This window comes from Microtus oregoni, unplaced genomic scaffold (assembly GCF_018167655.1).
Source record: "Microtus oregoni isolate MIOR12 unplaced genomic scaffold, Mior012 000033F_ref0000390, whole genome shotgun sequence".
Lineage (NCBI taxonomy): Eukaryota > Metazoa > Chordata > Mammalia > Rodentia > Cricetidae > Microtus > Microtus oregoni.
This window is the reverse complement of record NW_024543092.1, coordinates 6,178,353-6,200,378: the sequence shown is the minus strand read 5'-3', so window position 1 is coordinate 6,200,378 and position 22,026 is coordinate 6,178,353. Positions and strand designations below refer to the sequence as shown.

The window sequence follows — 22,026 nt, the reverse complement described above, 5'->3', positions numbered from 1 at the left end:
AGGTCTACCATGATTATCTTTGTGCATATCTTTGAACTGTAGTATGAATGTCTATTTTTTTTTTTACTTCCCCATCCTTATATTTTTATTTTACTTTTCTTTGCTACTTGCTTCTCACACTATAAATTTTTCTGGAACCCTAAGCTTTCATTTAATTTATTTTTTTTTTCATTCTCTCTACCATACATATTGAAGACTTCTCTAGGGACTCAACCCACTTCTGAATGGTGTCTTCACCACAAGCTTGCTCTCGCCCGCCAGGCTCCTCACAGTCTCAGGTGTAGCTCCCCCTACCACTATGATCTCTCTTTGACTAGGACACATTAGAGATGAAAATAAGAATGCCCAGTTCGTTTGGAAGCTCACCTGTGATGTCAGGATTAAAATTTAAAATTGAGGCTGGCATAGAATAGAAAAACATTAAGAAGCTGGAAAACTAGGTTCCCCTATAGTGTGAGTCAGGTACAAAAGAGGTTGAAAGACACAGAGGACAAAGGTGGAGTCCATGTCTCTAGAGTTCCACTAAATATCCAACCCTTTCAATTCTCTCAAAAGGAAAAATGGCAATGAAGATCATAGGGTTTGAAATTCTAAGTTTGGATTACATGTCATTAAAGCCAAACTGTGTTCTATTTTATGACCTGCTATGCATATTTTGTGTGATGTTTAAAATTTCCTCTTTGGGAATGTGTTCTAGGCAAAAATCAAACTATTGAGTTTATTTGTTACACTGGCCTTTTTTTCTTGTAGTGCTTAGAAAGTTCAAAGAAGGAATATGCACATTTAATAAATAAAAAATATTTATTATGATACAGCATCATCAAGATTATTTGACAAAAGGCAGTAACAAGCCAAAGGAAAACACTTTTACAAGAAGCAAAACACCTTGTATAAGCACATACGTTACAGTAAAGATATTTTGCCCTTTAGGTACAGGGTATGTATGTGTACATCTCCAATTCTGAACAATTATATAAGCTAATGTTCTATTTATTCTGGAAAATTCTTAATCATGTTAAGAGTAGGCATTCAGTAATATTTTAATCAGTATTGAATGTGTTCACCAAATGTCTCAGACTAAAACCCCTGAACAAACTCGCCTGCTACAGATTTTGAATAGGCAGCATTGCCTCATCTATTCTGGCAAAAAAAAAAAAAAAAAACCCAAAACCATAAAACACAACAACAAAAACTATATGTTGGTGCCTAAGATTAAAAGACCTAGGAAGCAATATGGGTTCTCTCACTGTTTTTCCAATTTAGTAGAAACCCATCTATTTAGCATCGTACCATCTTTGTTACTGTGTTTTCCCTTTGGGAACAAGGTCTCTCTATTCACGCCTGGAATTCATTGTGTAGACCACGCTGGCCTCAAACTCAGAGCTCTTTCTGCTCCACCTCCCGTGTTCTTGTAGGCATAATGACATGTACTACCATGCCCAGCTCTGCATCATCTGTTTTTTTTTTCATACTGTTCTTCATAATGAAAACACAGAGCCCACCATTTCAATTCTTGAGGTCTTTGCAATAAAAATGTTTAAAAATAAATTTTTAAAAGACAGAAGTTCTTGATAAGGAACTCACTAAAAACTGGGTGGTAGAATGTGGAACACTTAAGAAACACAACTCTGACATAGAGTTGATGTTAAATTCCAAACAAATGATGCTTCGGGTATTTAGAGATTTTAAGACGATGCTTTTTTGGCTGAGAAATCAGTAGCTCCAACACGAAGAAAGCAAATTAAGATGACTGAACATAAGGCATAAACAAAGATATTTAAAGGGATCAGATGCATCCCACAAATAATAGAAGAAATAAAAATAACAAGAACAATCCTTTTCTTTGGGGTTAGAAAAGGCAGGGGTAAGATGGAGTAATTGGATGACATGTATGTGGATATTACATAATAGTAAACATAAGGGGATCATAAAGAAGATATGCTAGCAAAAACATAAACATAAAACATGTAAAAATTTAAAAATGAAGCATGGTTGACAAGCAGATAGTTGAGACACTCTGACTTGATTGAGTATTGTTACATACTAGAAGACCATGAAACTCAAGTCACCGTGGAAAAACTTTTTAAAAATATATCTGAAATATTCTAAATATTGCCTTTCAACCTTACATTTTAATAACAATGTGCACAAGTTTATAAAAATGTACTTTTTAGTGTCACACACTGTCTAGTGACCTTTTTACACAATGCACTTTCAAGCTATTTCTTTAATAACATTCTCATATCGTAAAATATCTGAAAAATAAATCCCCACTTAGAAGGATTTCCATCGCAGCTGCACTTGAGAAACATCTGACCACAGACCCAGCAGCCTTCAAAGAGACACTGGTGACAGTGACGTAGAGACCATCACTGGAACATAAAAATATTTATACTATATCCAGAGGACGATTTCCTAGTTGCGGCTAGATTGACACGACATGGCACGAATTTCATAATCACAAGTACACAAGGAACACAGGAAAACACATCCAGTTGCTAGTTCCAGGGACTCCAGTGACAATAGGAAAGCGATTGTTGCTATGAGTACACCATTAGCTTCAAGGGTAGATTTGCTTCCATAGCACATGGGAGAAACTGTGGCACCACATTGTACTTATACTGAATCTCAGAAGTCCCACTGGTTGGTATTATTTGCTACAGTAAATGGAAGGTAAATCTTGGCAACGTGGCTTGTCCTCTTGCGGAAGGGCAACGGAGAACCTGGTTGGCACGGCACAAGTGAGTCCACAAAAGGTCTCTGCCACCCCTTTGTCATCATCCCCCTTTCCAAAGTTATCAATAAACAAGCATGGAATCTGCAAAGCTCATTGTATTGACCTCGCTCAAGGACCTGTGCAGATGTATTGTCTTGCTTCTCATTTTCTCCCCATAGCACTTCCGATATAGCTCCATTTTCCTAAACAGAGACAATTACAGAAATTCAAGGTGTTACTGCGCTTTTATCCCAGGGTGATGGCAGGCTGGGACTGGATCGCAGCAGTAAAGGGACCCTCATAAGGTCAGTGCCTGGGTCTGTCTTAGCCAGGAGTCTGCAGCTTTAGCAGAGAAGGCCTTCTGAGATGGGAGCTATTGTCCCATCTATGTCCCTGTGTCCTGTCCTCCCGTTATCCACTCACCAGGAATGTTGTTAGATGAACTAACGATTCAGTTGGCACCATCACAAGGGCTGCTCCGTTTCTAGCTTCACCAAGACGAGTGTGGGCAGATATATGTATGCACGATTGAGCAAACGAAGAGATTATTTTTGTTGATTTTATTTTTACGTTTTATTATTTTTTCCCCGATAAAAGTTACATACCATATGGAATTGTGCTTTGTCATAATTCCCTTTCTTCCTAGAGAAGGTTTTTGAATAATTCAAGAGTCACAACCCTGGCCCGAACCACTTGTTCACTTGGCATCTTTCTTCTCTCCCTTAAAAGCAGCCTCAGCATTCTTTATCCCCTGCAGACTGTGGTCCTCCATCCCTGTGACTCCTCAACCTTCTGTTTATTTCCAAAGGGATTGGCATTCCTTGGCATTTCTGGCTTCTCCATGAACATTTTACCCCTACAGGGTGGAAGAGCTTTGCTTGTAGTCCCTCAGGATGACAGAGGCGTAGGACACATTTGGAGGGGTGCAGAGCACAGACTCAGACACCGGGGAGCTGGGCACGGAGCTGCCAGAGGCCACCGAGTCTCGGAAAGGAGAAGGAGGCGTCAGGGCAGGTGAATCCTCCGGGGTTAGCTTGCTGGCTGCAGGCACATCCTCCTCCTCTTCCAGTTCGTCTTCCTCCGTGTTCCCTTCGCGTTCATACACGAACTCCTGCAGGAGCTTGAACCTCTCACTGTCATCATCATCATCCTCCCCGGGAGGGGAGATGGGCTCCTCTCGGAAGGTGCTCAGCTGCAGGGGCAGCATCTGCAGGTGTTGCGGGGGAGGTGGAGGCGGGTACAGCGAACGTAGCCCATTCCCCGGTGTCCCTGCGCCTGCCAGCACCGCCTGGAAGTCCGGGATCCCCGAGCCAAAGTTGGTGACCACGCCTTGCAGCTGTTCCATCAGGGATTTGGGCTGCTGCGGGGGTTGCTGAGGGGGCAGTGGCTGTTGTTGCTGCTGTGGAAGAGGTGGAGGCAAGCTTTTGGGGATGACAGGATCAGCCAGGAACAGGGGTGTCTCCTCTGCGGTTAGGTGGGGCGGCAGAGGCGGCGTGGTGGCCACAGGTGGCCCGCGCCGGTGCACTACCATGGAAGGGCTGCTGGGAGGGCTGTAGCGAGTCGAAGGGGTGTTGTCCTCCTCCTCCACATTGTAAAGGGTCTTGGTGCTGGCATCTGAAAAGGTCAGGCTCTTGCCAGAGCCTTGGTAACTTTTAGTGAGGGGTTTGATCACGGCCGTTTGGTTGCAGGCCGTCTCGTTGGTCTTCACGTGCACAGAGAGGCGCTGCCACACATGCTGTCCCTTAGGCGCCTGTCTTCCACCTGGTTCAGACCATGACACAGACTTGCCGTTAGAACTATGAATAAAATAGAGATGGGTTTATTTACACACGGATCCCGCACAGAGGATAAAATGCATCTGAATTCTGTCCACCCCAACGCACTGCAATTCAACTGCACCGTCCACCTCCTCTGCTTCCCTTTATAGTAAATGAAATACTGGCAACGTCAGCTGCCATAGACTGCCTCTGAAGAGAGAAAGAGAACAGTGTGCTCACGTCAAGTAAAGAAGAGCTGGCCCAGGAAAGTTTCTGGTGAGAAAGCCCAGTCTATTGTGCAAACAGCTGTTTCTATTTAGTTATACAATTTCACAGAGTACACCCTTTACCACCATACATGTGCTAATAATGAAACAGTCCCATTGATGACAATTAATGAAATGGTTAACAAATTAAAATTACCCTTCACTGCAAGACTAAATGATTAATGAACTACTGGGAGAATAATCTGGAAACACACAGACACACACACACGCACATAAAACCATTAAGCTTCCCAGAGAAAATACAACACAGAGAGTCATACAGTCTAGGGGATGAGTTAAGAGCCACATGCAGCTACTCTGACTGTGCTGTGGGATTTATGAACTAGAAGCACTCAACTGCTCCTTCTGATTTGTATTTCCCATCAATCGCATGAACACAGACATGGCACCTACACAAAGAAAGTACGAGCAGGAAAAATACATACACGAGTTGCTGAAGTGTTTCATGATTTCCCATCTTTTTAAACCTTAGAACACTGTTCCTGACACACACAGTAGGTGACAATTCACATGAAGCTCAGATTCTGAGCTGCTGGTTAGGAGTTTCACCCTAAGAATACTCAAATAGGGGCACTGGAAAAGGGAAACTAGGAACAGGCTGTAAAACACAGTGCTCACAGCTTCCGTTAATTCTATTGCCAATTTTGATGCGAAGAAGACAAAATTAGGATTCTGACAAGGCAGGGGTCACTAAGACCAGGGACCCTGCTTGGATCTCTCTCCACTTACCCGTGCTGAAGGAAAATCCTACAACACTACCATGCTTCCAGCCTTCTTGGCTGTTATGGCCTGGTCCTTCAGTGCCCTGCAACAGCCCATGTGTTGGAAACTTGTCTTGCAGAGGCACAGTGATGAAGGGGGAAAGGGACTTTTGGAGGTGATTAGGTTGTGAGACTTCTGACTTCATTAAAGGACCACATTTCAGACTTATACCTTAATGGATTTCATAGGCGAGGTTTTGCAGCGAAAACCAGTCCCCTCCTCTTTGCTTCTAAGCCACCATCAGATGAGCAGCTGTGGCCTGCTGCATATCCTTTCTTAAGATGCTTGCACTTTGACGCAAGTTTCGAAGTGTCAGAATGAAGTGAACATGGGCTGAAGCCTTTGAAGCCATGAACCAAAGTATATCATTCTCCTTTTAGCTGATTTTTTTCAGATATGTTGCCACAAGAATACAATGTTAACACATCAACTTTAATCCCCACAAGATCCCAACAGACCTACCAAAGAAAAAGTCATTCTGGAGAAGAAATACAAAATGTTCATGGCAATGACAAATGTTATTTATTCTGAATATTGCAATAGTTTGGATCTTGCTTTGAAAGACTCTGATGATAGTCTATATAATTTTTAGCAGATGGTGACACCTTACCATATCACCCTATTAATAAAAGTCCTACTAATACTTAAAAGAAGGCATTTTCCTCTGCTTTTTTCTCTTTCTTTTTTTAGGAGTTTGCTTTTTCTTTATACCTATTAAAGCAAGAGAAAAAGGAACACAGAACAAAGAAAAGAACACTAAAAGAAATTTGAAAATGAACATTCTTTCTTAGGTGGAGGTGTGAAATAGATTGTTCCTCTCTGCAGTCTTCTGTTTGAATGGGAAAAGAAAGTAGAAAAGGATCGCCAAGAAAATGGTTTATCAGATCATTTTGAAAGACAAGAATGAAGGCTTCAAAACTTACACATAATTCTTAGGATATTTTTGATGAGGGTAGTGCTCAACATTTTATATTTTATAAACTTGAAAAGTGAAGAAAGTTTAAAAAGCTGAGATTTATTTTAAGGTCAAACACTGAATATATAAAGCTCAAAAATAGATATTACAACTAAAATTCTGACCTCATGGCTTGGGGAAAGTAGTTTCCAAGAAAACATTGCTCAGTCTTCCCCTAAAACTAGCTGCAAGGTATCCCTGCATTCCTGGGAACCCTGAAGGTAATGGTCTTATTCTACTTATTTCATTGACTACACCATCAGGTGTCTTTATTATTGTCCAAAGATCCACCCTGGCTTCATTTTGGACCATACCTAAATGTAAAAATTATTTTTGGTGATCAAGCAGGCAGAGATAATCATAATTTAGATCTATTTTAATTGAACACAGTTTTTATTCTTCTGATGGGATATTTTCACCATCACTGTTAAAATAAATAGCATTCTTTCCCCTCCGAGTCTTGCTCTAAATTATCTGAAAAGTCCTGTTTAATTAGGAAACAGATATCATGTCCCAGGGCATTTTTGGGTTATAAAAATTAGACTATCTTTTCCAAGGACAAAATAAATTGCTTTGTAAAAAGCAGAGATAGTGGGGGAAATGCATCATTGCAAAGACATTGAAGCACAGGTTATTAACTGCTCCTTCAGGATAAGTCACTTCTCAGCTGTGGTCCAAAAACAATCTGAAGGGTCTATGGATCTACATGCCTACTAAGCACTGTTTGTATAGTAAATAAATAAAACTTTATAGGAGAAAACGTACCACTGTTTTTTAAATGTTTGTGGATGGTATTGTGATAAACTACCATTAAAAACAAATGCAACTACATGCTCTTATTGTGTTCAGCAAACACTATTCAGGGTAATTATAGTTACTGATTCAGGCAAAGACCCAATCCTGTTTCTTGTGAAAAAGGATCATCCTACCTGAAGAGGCTGGACATTCATTATTACTAAGAAGAGAAAAATACATAAACTTTGGGGTATTGCAAGAGAATGAAATACATTCAAAATAGAATCATTCTGTGAAATGAAGTTTGTTTAAATTCAGATAACTTTAATGTTTGGACTTTGGCCACCTGTTTCTTGTTTCTATTGTTTAACTTTTTCCAATATCTTAATCTTAAGTAAGAGCTGGGCATGTGGCTCACAGAGTCCAATGTTTGCTTGCCAAGTGTGCAGAAAGCCCTAGGTTTGATTTCTAGCATTGCATCAACCAGATGTTGTGGTACATACCTGTAATCTCTGCATGAAGAAGTTGAGGCAGGAGAACCAGAAGTTCAAGGGTGATCCTCAGCTACACGGCAAGTTTCAGGTTACCACAGGCTACATGTGGCTCTCTCTTAAAAACCGTGTGGGGGACACAAAGCAATTTGATTTAGAAAACATCATATAATTGCCTCAAAGCACTCTTTATTTTAATTTTCAAAGACAGAACTAACACCCAAAATAACTTCCTTCTTAAAGATAAAACACTGTGGGTCAGGACTAACTTACCTCAGGTGGTTAAATCTATTTAATGACACTACAATTATTGGAATGGTCAGTTATATAAACAATATACATTGAGCCTCTCTGGTCATCAACTATAAAATAATGGACCTCAAAAATTTAGTGTTTCCCTAGGATTATTTCCTTGGAAGTAGAAAGGTCTGAAACCCCAGCAACTTTACAACTTGTCAGGCAACCTTGAAAGAGAGACTTGGGGCTGAGCCAATGATTGGCAGAGGCACACTAGGTCCTGATTGCTTAGCTCTGCACTCCCCCTGCTTTCTAGTTAAACCATACTCTTAAGACAGACAAGAATATGAACTTGGAACCACACTGTATCTTTGTCCCCATCTCAGTGTGATCACACCAGATAAATTCCTTTCTCTTGCTTTCACTATTAAATTTGGTCTCTCTTCCATTTTTTTAAAGGTTTATTTATTTATTTATTTAGTTATTTAGTTATTATGTACACAGTGTTCTGCCTGTGTGTATGCCTGCAGGCCAAAAGAGGGCACCAGATCTCATTAAGGATGGCTTTGAGCCACCATGTAGTTGCTGGTTTTTTCTTTCTTTTTTTTTTTGGTTTTTTCGAGACAGGGTTTCTCTGTAGCTTTGGAGCCTGTCCTGGAACTAGCTCTTGTAGACCAGGCTGGTCTCGAACTCACAGAGATCCACCTGCCTCTGCCTCCCGAGTGCTGGGATTAAAGGCGTGCGCCACCACCGCCCGGCCTTAGTTGCTGGGAATTGAATTTAGGACCTCTGGAAGAGCAGACAGTCGTCTTAACCACTGAGCCATCTCTCCAGCCCCTAAATTGGCTCTCTTTATGGGTTCATCCAGGACAAGCAGCCAAACCTGACTTGTTAGGGACACAAGCTGCGACCCTAAGTCTAGAGACAGTAGGACTGCAGAAGAGGATATGGATAGGAAGATGATGTTTGAGTCTCCCATACAAAATTGACAGATCTGTGGCTGCAATCCTGAAGTCAATAGGCTGAGGATTTTGCTTCCATTGTTCTTCCATTAGGTAAGTGTCACAATCCCCCAATAAACTCCAATATTTACAGCATTCTAGCGAATAATTAGAAGTGGGTAGTGTAAACAGATTAATGTTTTGTTGACATTAAGAGTTGGCCTGTTTTATTTGTTTCTCTAAGTACTGGTTACATCTGCAGAGGACATGCTCTCTCCTTTAGAGATCTCTAAAATGAGAACAGTGAGCGGGGCTGGAGGTAGGAGGAAAGCATCCTGCACAAACTGTTGAAAAGGAGGCTGGCAACAAGGCAATCATCCCTTGCCAGGTTTCAAAGCTTTACGGCAGTATCCAGAGAGCCTCGGACAAGACAAGATCTTCCCATAAAGAAGGGAGGATCCGTCGTCAGAACCTGAGGGGCAAGTGTTTGTTTTCTATAATAGGACCATGGAGATAGCTCAGTGGGAGATTCCATTTGCTTCTGAGCCCAAGAACCTGGGAATAAACACTGGTGGAAGGAGAGAACTGGTGACCATGAGTTGTTACCTGAGCTAGATACATACATACTGTCTCCCCCACTCTCTCTCCATAATCAGTCAATTAGTAAAGCATGCAATGCAAAGAGAAAGAGCATCAGGAAATGACATAGAGTTCCATTAGGGAGTGAAAGGCTGACCAAGAGTATAATCCATGAGCGATCAGCACTGAGGTCGCCGACTATTATGTCCCTGCTGCTTTAGCTTGGTGTCATGTCAGCTCTTGGAGTCTGGCCCAAGAAGCTTCTGGTGGAGCTGTCCATGCTTTCACGTGCATATGTATTATTCAGTTGGCATCAGCATGCAGTCCGGAAGGCGGCTCTCACTGATTTTTCAGCATAGGAACTATATGAAACCATTTGAGCCAGACGTCTGTTTTCCCAGGCAACCCCAAGTTAGTTCCATACTGACACTTGTTCCACTTCTTGAAAACATTACAGAAAATTCTGCATATTTAACACATTCTCTCCACTGTGGAGAACTAGGGACATGATTAAAAGTTCTTCCCTGCTCATCATTACTTGTAATAAAGAGACACTTGAATGTACTTTTGAAGACAGATAAACTCTTACTATGTGAGAACGCCAATGTTTCTATAGATAATCTTAAACAGCATTATGACGTTTCTCCTTCCCCTCTGAATTCTGATTTGAACATTGGTTACTCACAGACCGTTGACTTAATGAAATATACAATCTGCAAAGTCAAAATATTTGACCCTTATTTAGTAATCTTTAGATCATTTGATTTCTACATCTTCAAACTGTATGACACAGGATAAAGGACAACACAGACACACAGACACACAGACACACACACACACACAGAGAGAGAGAGAGATAGAGAGAGAGAGAGAGAGAGAGAGAGAGAGATATGCAAACACACACATCACTTTTCTTTCTATAACTTCATGATTTCTTTAGTGAACCAATAAGGTAAAATATACCCAAAATTTAAGTTTCTCCTTGAAGCCAATGAAGCCTGGACAGCTCTAGAGCTTTGCTCCCAGCATGAGCTTGACTGTTTTGAGAAAACTACCAAGTCATTTCTAAACTTGAGCAAATTCTGATGATTATTAAACTTTTCCAAGGAGGTTTCAGATGGTCTTTGGTTGTATGCACAAGCTGAAGAAGGAAATTCTCATGTTAAAGTTTATATAATATGTCACGTTGTGGCCTGGAACTGGCCCAGAAGTACTGCTTTGGCAGAAAACCTGAGTTTGGTTCTCTATACCCACTTGGAGCCGTTCTCAATCATCTGAAACTCAGGGTCCAGGTGATCCAAAACCCTCTTCTGGTCTTCATAGGTTACTATACTCATATATAACTATATATGAGTATATGTATATGTATATATATATGTATATATATATATGAGTTACTATACTCACATATAACTGTAACTACAAATTTTAATAGTGCTGCAAATTATGAAATCTTAAAAATATACTATGTTGGTTCCAGGCTATTGTCCTAGTACAGGTACTTGTGTGTTGTTGGATTTATTTAGGAAATACAGGTAGGAGCAGATTGTGATACTTTTGAAGGAAGTAGGGGTAAAAAACTATCAAATCTTCTATATCCCCTTCTATCTGATGACCCTCAGTACTCACAATCTGCCCTGCAAATATAGGGCAGTTGCATTGCTCTGCCTGGATTATTCCTCAGGGGCAAGAGACAGACCATAATTATCCAGTTTATTTCTTATGTTTATCTCTTTGCATGCTCTTCACACACACACAAAAAAAGCAGTGGGAACTGAAGGTTACAGAAAGAACATTTTCTTATTTTCATTTCTCCAGGACAACCATGACTAAAAATATCTGGCCTTAGCTAAGCGATACAGGTTTAAAGCCACTGTCTCTGGTTTCCTGTATAGTCTGAAGATGAAAGGCTTGAATAGCCTGTTCTTACGGTTCTTGACAACCAACCTGTTAGCTTTGCTGATCAGTGCATTTTTTTTCTTTAATCACCACCAAGAAGTATATTTGACTTTTACTTTTTGTTTGTAGAAACTCACCTTTGAGTCATGAAATGTTAGTTGATTCTCCTCTCTCTGGCCCTGCTGTCATGGCAAGACAAACACATCCACCCATCTCTATCAATCCCTTTTGACAGGCAGCCAGCAGCTGCCACAAATTAGGATCTCCTTGCTGTGTCCTTGGTCAGACACCATTGGTGCCAGAAACACTTAATGTCTTTGGACTTGGAAGGGTTTCAGAGAAGGCATCTAGCTATGGTACAGAGGCTCTGTTAAGGGCTTCCCAAATGCCACTGAAATACACTGGTACGACTACCCAGTGTTTCTTTTCTGTGTCTGGATGATTTGAAGAAGACCACATTGTTTGGATAGAGGATTCAACAGGGAAGAGTAGCAAAGGAGGCTACACACTTCCTGGTACCGGTCACTGAGTAAAGGAAGAGGCACCATGGCTCCATTTCCAGCCTCTGCCGCCAGTTTAGTATCAAACATTGAAACAAATTGGGCTCTTCTATCTGAAGAGCTATTCAAGCCACAGGGACCTCATCAGTGGGCTCCCTCCTGCTGCAGGAATGTGTACCTTTGACTCTCCCAGGAGTTTGGAGGGCTGTAAAGGAACAGCTGAGAAAGACCACAGACTCCGTGCACAATGAATCGAACATGGTCTAGGTGCTTTGGTTAACTTAAAGAGACACTGTCAAGAGCTACAGGTCAAAAATCAGACCAAGCATGCATTGTTTTTTTTTTTTATCAGACTTAAGCATCTGATAAAAATCATATAGAATGCTAGAAAAAAAATGTTTCTGTTTATTGTAAAATTTGCTTTAAGAGGGACTCACAAAACCTTTGTTTTGTGTTCCCCAGGGTGTGGGAGACACCCAGCAGAGGCTCGTGTTGGCACCCACCCTCGCACACCCACATTGTGGAACATTTCCATAAATTTCAGCTGTGGATTTTACTTCAATGCAGACAGGATTGTTTCAGACATTTGCTCAACAGCAAAAACGGGGAGGGGAAAGGCAAAAGGAAAAGGAAAAAAAAAAGGAAAAGGCTCTGTTTGCCATGGAGAAGCCGACCAATTTGTGGAAGGGAAGATTCACTTTCGAGCTCCTGAGTGGGAGTCACAGACCAAAGTGAATCCTTAAAGCCGGGGAGAGCGCTGCATTGGAACAGAAAATAAGCAGAGAAACTACCAGCTTGACAGTGTCCTTTTAAGAACGATGGACAATCGGATAAGGCAGTCGTGCAAACCACGGCACGTCCACGAGTCCCTCATTCTTGATGGCATGCACCACATTTGGTTCCATGTTAGAAAGTGGAAATACCCAGGAGAGAGAAAGCAAGGGGCAAAACACTAGATGTCCATGCAGCGTCTCTTACACATTCACTGCAGCGTGGGGGTTTCAAAGCTGCACATGTGCCGACGGACACTGGCTGCTGGGCGAGAATTCTGGCTGCCTCTTCCTGAAGAGCGAAAAGAAAAAGCAAGGGGTTAAACAACATGGGCACAGCTATGGTGAGTCCACCATACAGGAGGTGCCTGGTCCAGGGTGGGGCCAGGCCTGGCTCCTGAACCTTTCTCCATGTCTCTGCTTCTATGTCCTTCTTGGAATTTGCAATGGTGGCCTGTGTCTTGCTGGTGGGACTCCTTTCTGGAAGCAGCAATGACAGAGTCGCTCTTCCATAGGGGAACCATCTCTTCTCAATGTTCTGTGCATCTGTACCAGACTGGCATCTTCCCTTCACTGTTGACACACTACTTTAGGAGGCTGTGGTCTGCCACCATACTTTTTAATGGAAGCTCCTGAATTTATATCCAAAATCACAGAGTTCCTTTGCATTGTGCATTATCTACCATATTATTCTATCACAAGGCATGGCTGCCACTTCATTTAAAGTCACACTTCTTTCTTGTGCTCACAACACTGTTTATGTGTAATAATGGCTTGTCAAGGGATCTACCTTGATGATTCTGCCACAAGAGGACACACCATCTCATTCTCTGGTTGATATTTCCTTATACAGAAAACTGGGTGATCTGTACACTGTGTCATTGTTAGCAAGAGAGAAGAACCCTGTTTAGACCCAGCAAGGCTGGTGGGGCAGCCATGAGAAAGTAAACCAAAGACAAGTAGTTCTTCCTGAGTAAGATTAGCAGCACCTAGAAAGTGGTGGTGGGAAAGCGATCTTGTCATGCCCCGTAAAATGGCTATCTATCCTGGAAAAGACCTCAGGCATAAGATGCTCAGGATTAACCGTCAGTCCATGTTTGTGGTGGTACGGAGGAGGGTGGTCGAGTTCAAGAGAACTTTCTCACATAACAAAATTCTGTGAGTATCCATTTCCCTGTAGTGTTCCCCAGTGAACTCACACCTGTTTTCTATTAAGCCTATGTTTGGCCATCCACTCCAGTCTTTGGTGGATAGTCCTGTAGGTAGCCATGAGGATAGCCAGAGGGAGCCAAGGCAGTTCTTTATCCCATCAAAACAGAAGAATAGTGCCTCAGGAGGAGGAAGAGGAAGAGGAGGAAGAAAGGAAGGTCAAGGAGGGGATGCCAGGAACAAAGAATCATGGCTCTTCCCATGCTCTAAGCCTTTCAGTTTGATGCCTACCAGGGGCTGAGAAGTTGGGCTGTGAGTTTGAAAGCTCCATGTAGAACTCTGTGTAGTCATTTTTTTTACCCTTTGGAAGCAAGGACTGACCTGAGTTTATATGATGAGGAAAGATTTTTCTGTACATAGTTGACTATGATAGAAAAAGGAAAGGAAAACTGATCAATGAATAGATTGCCACCAAATTGCAAGCACTCATAAACCATTTGAAAGCATATGCCGAATTCTGCGATTTGAAATTTCTATCCAGTAATGAGAAATAAAGACAAGTTGGTGAAAGTTCATGCCTACTGAGAGAACACATTTATTAAAAAAAAAAAAAATTAAACAGAGACCATGTTTGCTGTTAAACTTGCCAGACTAAACTAACAATGACGTCCGAAATGCCAACCCGAAATCACAAATAGCCCTTAAAAATGAACAGCAAAGAGAGGACAATAAGGAGAAAATTGTTCTTGACTATATAATAAAGAGTAAGAAAACATTTAACTTGTAAAATATTGCTAAAACTCTCTTTCCTAAGAAAGAAGCTGGAGAACACGTCCAAAGCACAAGGCTTTTGTTTTGCTAAAAATCCACCTACATCCATTTGACTTTAAAATTAACTCTACTTTGGAGAAATGTTTACATATTGGCCTGGTCAAATGGTGTGGGGCAGCAGGGTTCCCCGCAGGGCCAGCATCAGAAGCTTGAGTGAACCCCACATTTGCTGCTTAGAATTCTGGGATTAGCCTCTTAAAATTCTCTCAATTAATCTTTAAATTTGTGTTCTGTAAGTAATGGGGAGGGGTGAGAAAATGGAACATGTCTTGGAGCAACAACTTACAGATGGTCCAGTATCAACAGTCTCCATACTTTACTTGCATGGTGATCTGTTCTCCTGTCCTTTGGATCCCAGTCTTTTTCTCCTCTCATCTGTGTAGATGGCAAGGTATCACCATGGCTCTCCCCAGCAGGGATCTTAGGCACAAGCCCCAGCAGGACCAAGATGCACTACTATGTGCCCGGTGGCATCTACAGGAAGTGGAAGCTGCTCCCCCTCCCTTTTCTCTAAACACTCAGTACCAGGTGGCAGACTACAGGGTAGGTGTGGGCCTCTCGCCCACCCTTGATCTAGATGCTTCAGGTGTCTCCAAACTTATGGAAAACTATGGGGTGCACATATCTAACATGGCTCAGGTAGGAAGCACATGTAAAAAGAGGCAAATCACTTTGCATTCCCCATGGTACCTGCGTAAGGATTGATTCGGGATACAGTTTTGCACCTTGGAGGACGCACATATAAGTCCCAGAATGGGTAGCTAGGGTCACAACTAGAATGAGTGATTTTTCCCCCAAGAATGTCTTTCTGTGCAAGTGAACATGATATTAGATCGCAAATATGAAACAGAGAGAATAAACAGTGAGAGGTAATGGGTTTGCATTGTACATTTATCGTTTTCCCAGCATTTAAACCAAGGACTTGGTGATTTAGTTTTGCACTGGACCTGTCTGCTAGGGGTGTAAAACATACAAACAAGGTGAGGACTGCCATGGTAGCCTGGAGTCTTGGCATGCATGCATTTGCACGGATGCACTGACTTGCAGCATCTGTATTTCTGTGAAAAGAAACTCCATAATCTCTGTTGCCAACTCTCTCTTTTAGGGACTGCTTCTACATTTAGGGAAAGAACAGTTTGCGGTTGTTTTTGGTTTCAGTCAGATTGACAGCTTTAGTAGAAGCCACAGGAATTCAAATTCACACTGGTTAACTGTTGACCAAAGCATTAGAGAAGAGTATAATCTCCTCCGTAATCTCGAGGTTTTCTGTCTCTGGCGTTGCCTTTGCATGGAAGTAAAGTATAGACTACTCCTGAATGTAGGCTTTGATCTTAGGAAAGCAGTATTTACTGAAGATTATTGGCCAAGGCTTGGAAACCCTGATGTGTAACTGGTCATTTTACCAGATACATAAATACTAAGAGATGGAGCTTGGCTTTAGGGTATTTTTAGTAATTATAAAGCCACAAATTCAACCAACTACAGACTCAGCAAGTCAGAATAAAAGCTTGGAGGGAAAAAGGCAGCATATGGGGGCTTGTCAAATATAAGTCCCAAATCTGTGCTGGAATCTTTTGGCACAAATTGTGGATTTAAAGAAACCCCAGAATTTTAGTTAGAAAGATCTTTTCAGTAATTTCTTTTGAAAGTGCCAGGTATCCTCCCCACCATCTTCTTCCCTCCCTTTCTTCTGTCCCTTTTACATGAAGTTGCCCTTTGTTACAGCCAATGAACTCTTCGTAAGATTCCCCACTTGACTCTATTGTCCAAATAATATTCATTTGTATATAGCCTACATGTCTTTGAGTGGACTTAGCTCCAAACAATTTTTGTTTTATAGTGTTATTTTATCTACATGAAACAGTCCCTATGTCAGTTTCTGACAGGATTTATCCTTTATGTGAACTTCATAAATTGCAGCAATTTTTTACTAAGGATGATACGACATTGATCGCTGGACAAGGAACCCAGAAGACTTGGTGTCTTCAGTCAGGTCATTGCCCCTTTCACAGTCACTTCTTTTATCCATAAAGGATTGTTGAAGTAGCGTGTGGGGGAAAGGGGCTCCTGAAAACCAAAGTGCTCCTCCAGCTAAAGCCAGTACCATGAACCACACCAGTGCGTGGTATCACCTTCACATCACTGACTTCAGCCATCTTCCTTACTCAAGAATTTCCATAAATACACTAGCAACTAAACTGAATTTTATTTCTAACCCCATCCACATTCCATTTCTCTTTAGGCAGTAATGTTGACATCAAGAGGGTGTGCTAGGCAAAGGTAATGCTGGGAGAAACCAGGTGAGTCACCTCTCTCCGGAGCTGAATGTCCATGTTAGGATAGAAGGTGAATCTACTTTAAGCAGAGACAGAATGTTCTAGGCAATTCCACATGGTAAGTTCTAAGGATATACAAGGCTCACCGTGGAAATAATGTGGCAGCTGTCCAAACTAATCATGAAGAACGACAGCAACTACTCAAGACCATAGTAGCAGACTGAGGTCTATTTTTTCGGTTGTCACTGCGTGGATAAGTGAAATCATTTTGTATCTCTGATCAATTTCCAGAAGCCAATAAACTTTTTTCTAGTGCTCACTCACTGATCAGAGTGCAGAGAGAAACTCTGCATGTAGGCACAGGTCTTCTGTGAATTTTAATTTCTTCCACTTTCATTTATAGCACAGTTGTTTAACATAGTATATTAAGTTCTTTAATAAACACAAATGCAGTCTCTCTGTTATAGTCATAAAATATTGCCCTATTAAAAATTCTTAATCACTGAGATTTGTAAGCTAATAAGAGGCTATGAAAATGATTTAATAAAAATATATTTACTATCACAGATTCATCACATATTAAAATCCATTTACTTTGGACAACACTAACGATATGTTAAAGACTTCGATATAGTAATCTACATAGTAATCTCATTCTAAAGAAAAAAATTCTTTCATCTCACCATTTGGAACATTTTTATCTGTTTATAATATTTGTATAAGAATGGATTAGCAAATAATACATGGAAACTTTTATATTATAAAATTTGTATGTATGGCTTCACCCTACATTTTCATTCAATGATCACCTTTTTCTTTTTCATATGGTATTATACGCACACACAACTAGCTCACGACTTAAACTAAACTGATTAAATATACCTCACAGAATATCCATTCTCCTATAATGGCTGTTTAGGTTGTTTCCCACATTCTGCTCTGGGGACCAGTCTTCAGCAAATACCCTTGCACACAAATGGTGGGTTTTTAAAAGCAGGCACCTGGAGATTGAATTGGTGGGCTGTTTCTCTTTTGCCAACACTCTCTGTGAAGTACGTATGCTGTTTAGACTGCTTTTTGAGGATCCATACTGTTATTTTTATGCCACTTACATTTTCATCTTTTTATTATGAAAAATTTCTTAAATGAAACTGGAGTCTGTTCAACATAAATATACCATACCACTAGCCAGTGTCACAAGCTGGTTTTAACAGTCAATAATGATCAAAGAGAGGCTCAGTTCTTTTATTACAAGATTGCAATGTGGTGATATAATTCTACCATCTTTTCGATATTTGCCACCCAAATTTCTTCTCTAAAGAAATTTTCCTTATGAATTATTTGACTTGTTCAGATGATAACTCAGACAAAAATACAAACCAGGTTGATATTGAACCATCCTTCCTCACCCCATGGACTGAAACTAAGAACCAAATTTCTTAAGAAATTTTTGTCAGGTATTTTGATTACAACCATGGAAAATGGCTAATGTAGAATAAGGGTCTACATATTCTACCAGAGAAGTGGGGTCATTGGTTTGACTAAACCTGTGTCATTTGGGGCATTTGGAAATGGTTTGGGGGAGAAATTAGGAAGTGTTTAGAGCTATGAACTTGAGAAGCCCTAGAAAGCTGTAATACTTCATGAGTGAACTTGATAGAATTTCAAACTACAGAGCAGATAGACATGCAGACAGCAAAGTCAGCCCGTATTCATGAGGTCTTAGATATAAACAAGGACTCAGTATGGAGAACTACACTAGAAAGCATTTATACTGCATTTTGTTGAACTGTTTGCTTATATTTGACCTGTAATCTGAAAAACTGTATGAAGCTGAATTCTAAAGTAACAGACTAATAAATTTTGTAAAGGAAATTTCAAGGTAACATTACTTGTAGAATGTAGTTTGGTTATCACTAGCTACTCCTAACCAGGTTTATAGTGATTATTTGGAGCAAAATGTCGAGCAGAAGCATTTATAAAACTGATTGTTATTCAGGGAAGGAGATTTAAATTTCATCCGAAGAGAATGCATTTGTAAAAGAAATTAGCACCATTAAAAAGAAGCTAGTCTCTTTGCACTGGAGCTGTAGTAGAGGTCATTGAGGACATTTTATGAGTTGGTGAGAACCTGCCTACCAAAGACTCCAGGGTGTAAAACTCCAATCTCACTTGACTTTTCTTTGAAAAGAGTGCACTTTACTCAAATACGGCAGCTAGAAGAGCATTTTCCCTCTTTCAGCCACCTAGACACTAAAAAGAAACTAAAATTCTGGTTCAAGAAGGATCAGCTACTGTTTAACTGGCAGCAGATCTTGGTCTTATCCACATGGTTATATAGGCATGCAGAATGTCAAGAACTGTGAAATTATCGAGTATTGTTCTAGTGCCCCACAGAAAACCCTGTGGTAGAGACGCTGCAGAGCAGGGTCAAATTCTCTATAGGCTCTCCAAGAAAAGGCTTTATATGAAAATTGTGAAGGTAAAGCCTAGGTTAAAGTGAGAACATAAAATACTGAACAAAGCAGAAATGTGTGCTGAGAACAGCTGGAGGCACCAAATGGAAGCAGCCAAAGAGAGAAGCCATGTGGACCATTAATGGAAAAGCACTGATGGTGGGACAGCCCAAGCCCTTTGGCACACATCTTGACATGTTCCTCAGATGCTGGACATGGAGGTACAGGATGTAGTGCATTCCCTGCCTAGTATACTCTTGCTCTGATCTCATTCTTCTGTGTCCCATTTCTCCTTCTTGACTGGGAATGTTTACTCAGTGCTATTGTATATTGGAAGCAAGTAATTTGTTTTTAGATTTTCCGGGGCTCACAGCTGAGAGATTGCTTTTAGTCTCAATAGAAATTCTGTACGTAGATTTTTGAACAGTGTTGGAAGTGTTAGGACTTTGGGGACTGTCAGAGATTGAAAATCAAACATACAAAGCTAATTCTAAAGAAACTTGGACTTTGGGGGAAATTCCTGAAATTCTCGGCTAAAGCACTAATATAAGTATTATATTTTTGTTCCACAAAGCTTTATTTCATCTTATTTTTCCTTAAATAGAGCCATACTAATCATAAAATTAACTTTTGTGTCATCACCCCTCAAATCTGCAAAGAAAACTTCATAATACCACTGTGGTAATTTCAAGAGTATAGATACTATAGCCTCCAAAATAGTCATAGTTACATTATAGCCTGCTGAGAAAGAGTCAAGGGAGAGATTTCAGTGGCCTAAAAAAGACTTCAACTATTAGCTAAAATACCTTTGGGGGGAACCAACTTTTATGCTGGAAACAGCCAAATAAAATATTTTTCAAAAGCCACTTGCAGACATTGGGACAGTGTCATGACAACCAAAATCCAAGGGATCAATAAGTCTGAGGAAGAGAACTTCAGTGGGAAAACAGATAAGCTTCAAGCTATTTCTACCCTCAGGATATTTCATGATTCTTGATATACAAAAACAAATAAGGAATCCAAGTAGAAGAACAAAGTGTGTTGGGGGTGGAGTAAGAGCCCTTTTAATCAGGTCATTGACACATACACTTGAATTTAAGTCTCCCAAAGAAGTCAGGACTTGGGGATCCAAGATCCTGGAAGCAGTAAGAAAAGAATGGTGGGATTGAAAAAGTTTTATAAGATTACGGTCTACATTCAATTCACTTGGTTCCATCATCAAACGATACATAAAGGAAAGAAACAGACCCCTAGGCAAGAACAGGCAATTCTGACTTAAACTCTTTTGACTTTATGACAGTGTGAGCATATTATACACTCAGCAGAAACTTCACTTTGAAATTTTAGTTAGTATTAGCCTTTTATGAGGTTAATGTCTCTTTAAACAGTTTCCAGGGAATTATCTAGCTCATTTTTTCTGTGACATGAAGATACATATGAACATATGAAGTCTTCATCCAAGAAGAGGGTCCTCAGTAAAAGTGACTAAGCAAAACCCAAAATGTGAAGTCTCTAGAACCATAAGAAATCAATATGGTTTATAATAGAAACTGAATGAAGACACATTCCTTAAACCACACATAGAAGATGTATTGTAGTATTAAATGTAGGAGCCAAATTCACAAAGCTCATAAATAAAACGGGGAATTCCCTAAAGAACTGGTGACTGGAAAATATACATTATAGTCGGCATAAAAATAATTAATCTTAAAAAGTGATCATTCTAACTTCATCAAAATTAACAACTCAGCCGGGCGGTGGTGGCACACGCCTTTAATCCCAGCACTTGGGAGGCAGAGGCAGGCGGATCTCTGTGAGTTCGAGACCAGCCTGGTCTACAAGAGCTAGTTCCAGGACAGGCTCCAAAAACCACAGAGAAACCCTGTCTCGAAAAAAAAAAATTAACAACTCTCATTCTTCAAAGGATATGATCAATGAAATAAAGCATCAACTCAGAGATATAGAAAAATGTGTAATATATATCACCATGTGCTTGTTTTAATATCTAGACTTTTCAGTTCTTTTTACCAATTTAATGGCCTTTGAAGTAAAATATTAATACATATAGTAACATGCAGAGATTTCAATAATGGTTGATATATTTTGCTTAAATATATAATATACCCATATATTCAGCATAAAAATTATCTACAGAAAATATTAGGGGGCTTAAGAGATAGTTCATCAGATAATACAAAGTTCTCTGGTCTGCATGCATGTGCTATATCTTGCAGCAAATACACACATACAGGCACACACAGAGAATAAATAAAGGTAAAAAGTAAAATAATGATGTCAAAGATAATTGCAGAAAACTATGTGAGGGTTAAAACAGAATTCTAGTCCATGTTAACTGCACAGCCAGACAATATAGTTATATTTAAACAGGAAGCATCTGAGCAAACATTTCTAAAAAAATTTTCTCAGTACTGAATTGGTAGTAATGAGGGTAAGTATTCTAGAAAACTTGTATGGCTATTATGAGATGTGAACATATGCTTTTGAGATCTACTATTTCATTGGATTCTTGCTGTGCAAGCAAGGGAATATGTTTGTAGTACATGGTGATACATGAACTATCTGTGAATTTCTGGGCCAGATAGAATGAGAACATATATAGCAAATAAGGCATGAGACACTAATTTTCAGTTGATGCTTAAACGTGATTTTCTGTCTTAAAGCAAT

The 22,026-nt window shown here is 40.2% G+C and overlaps 1 protein-coding gene across 3 annotated transcripts in view; it reads right to left on the bottom strand.

Annotated features, from left to right (window-relative positions):
* Nucleotides 1–817: 817 nt before the first annotated feature.
* Nucleotides 818–22,026, bottom strand: part of Grm1 (glutamate metabotropic receptor 1) — a 383,399-nt gene continuing 362,190 nt past the window's right edge. Inside the window, exons 9-10 of one of the 3 annotated variants that reach the window (XM_041680171.1) lie at nucleotides 12,838–12,921; nucleotides 4,379–4,512 (exon numbers count right to left, since the gene is read on the bottom strand). In XM_041680171.1, the coding sequence (XP_041536105.1) occupies nucleotides 12,861–12,921 (61 nt within the window). In that variant the 3' untranslated portion in view covers nucleotides 4,379–4,512; nucleotides 12,838–12,860. Of the gene's footprint in view, nucleotides 4,513–12,837; nucleotides 12,922–22,026 lie in introns of all 3 variants that reach the window. The other 2 variants (XM_041680172.1, XM_041680170.1) reach the window with 2 other exon arrangements.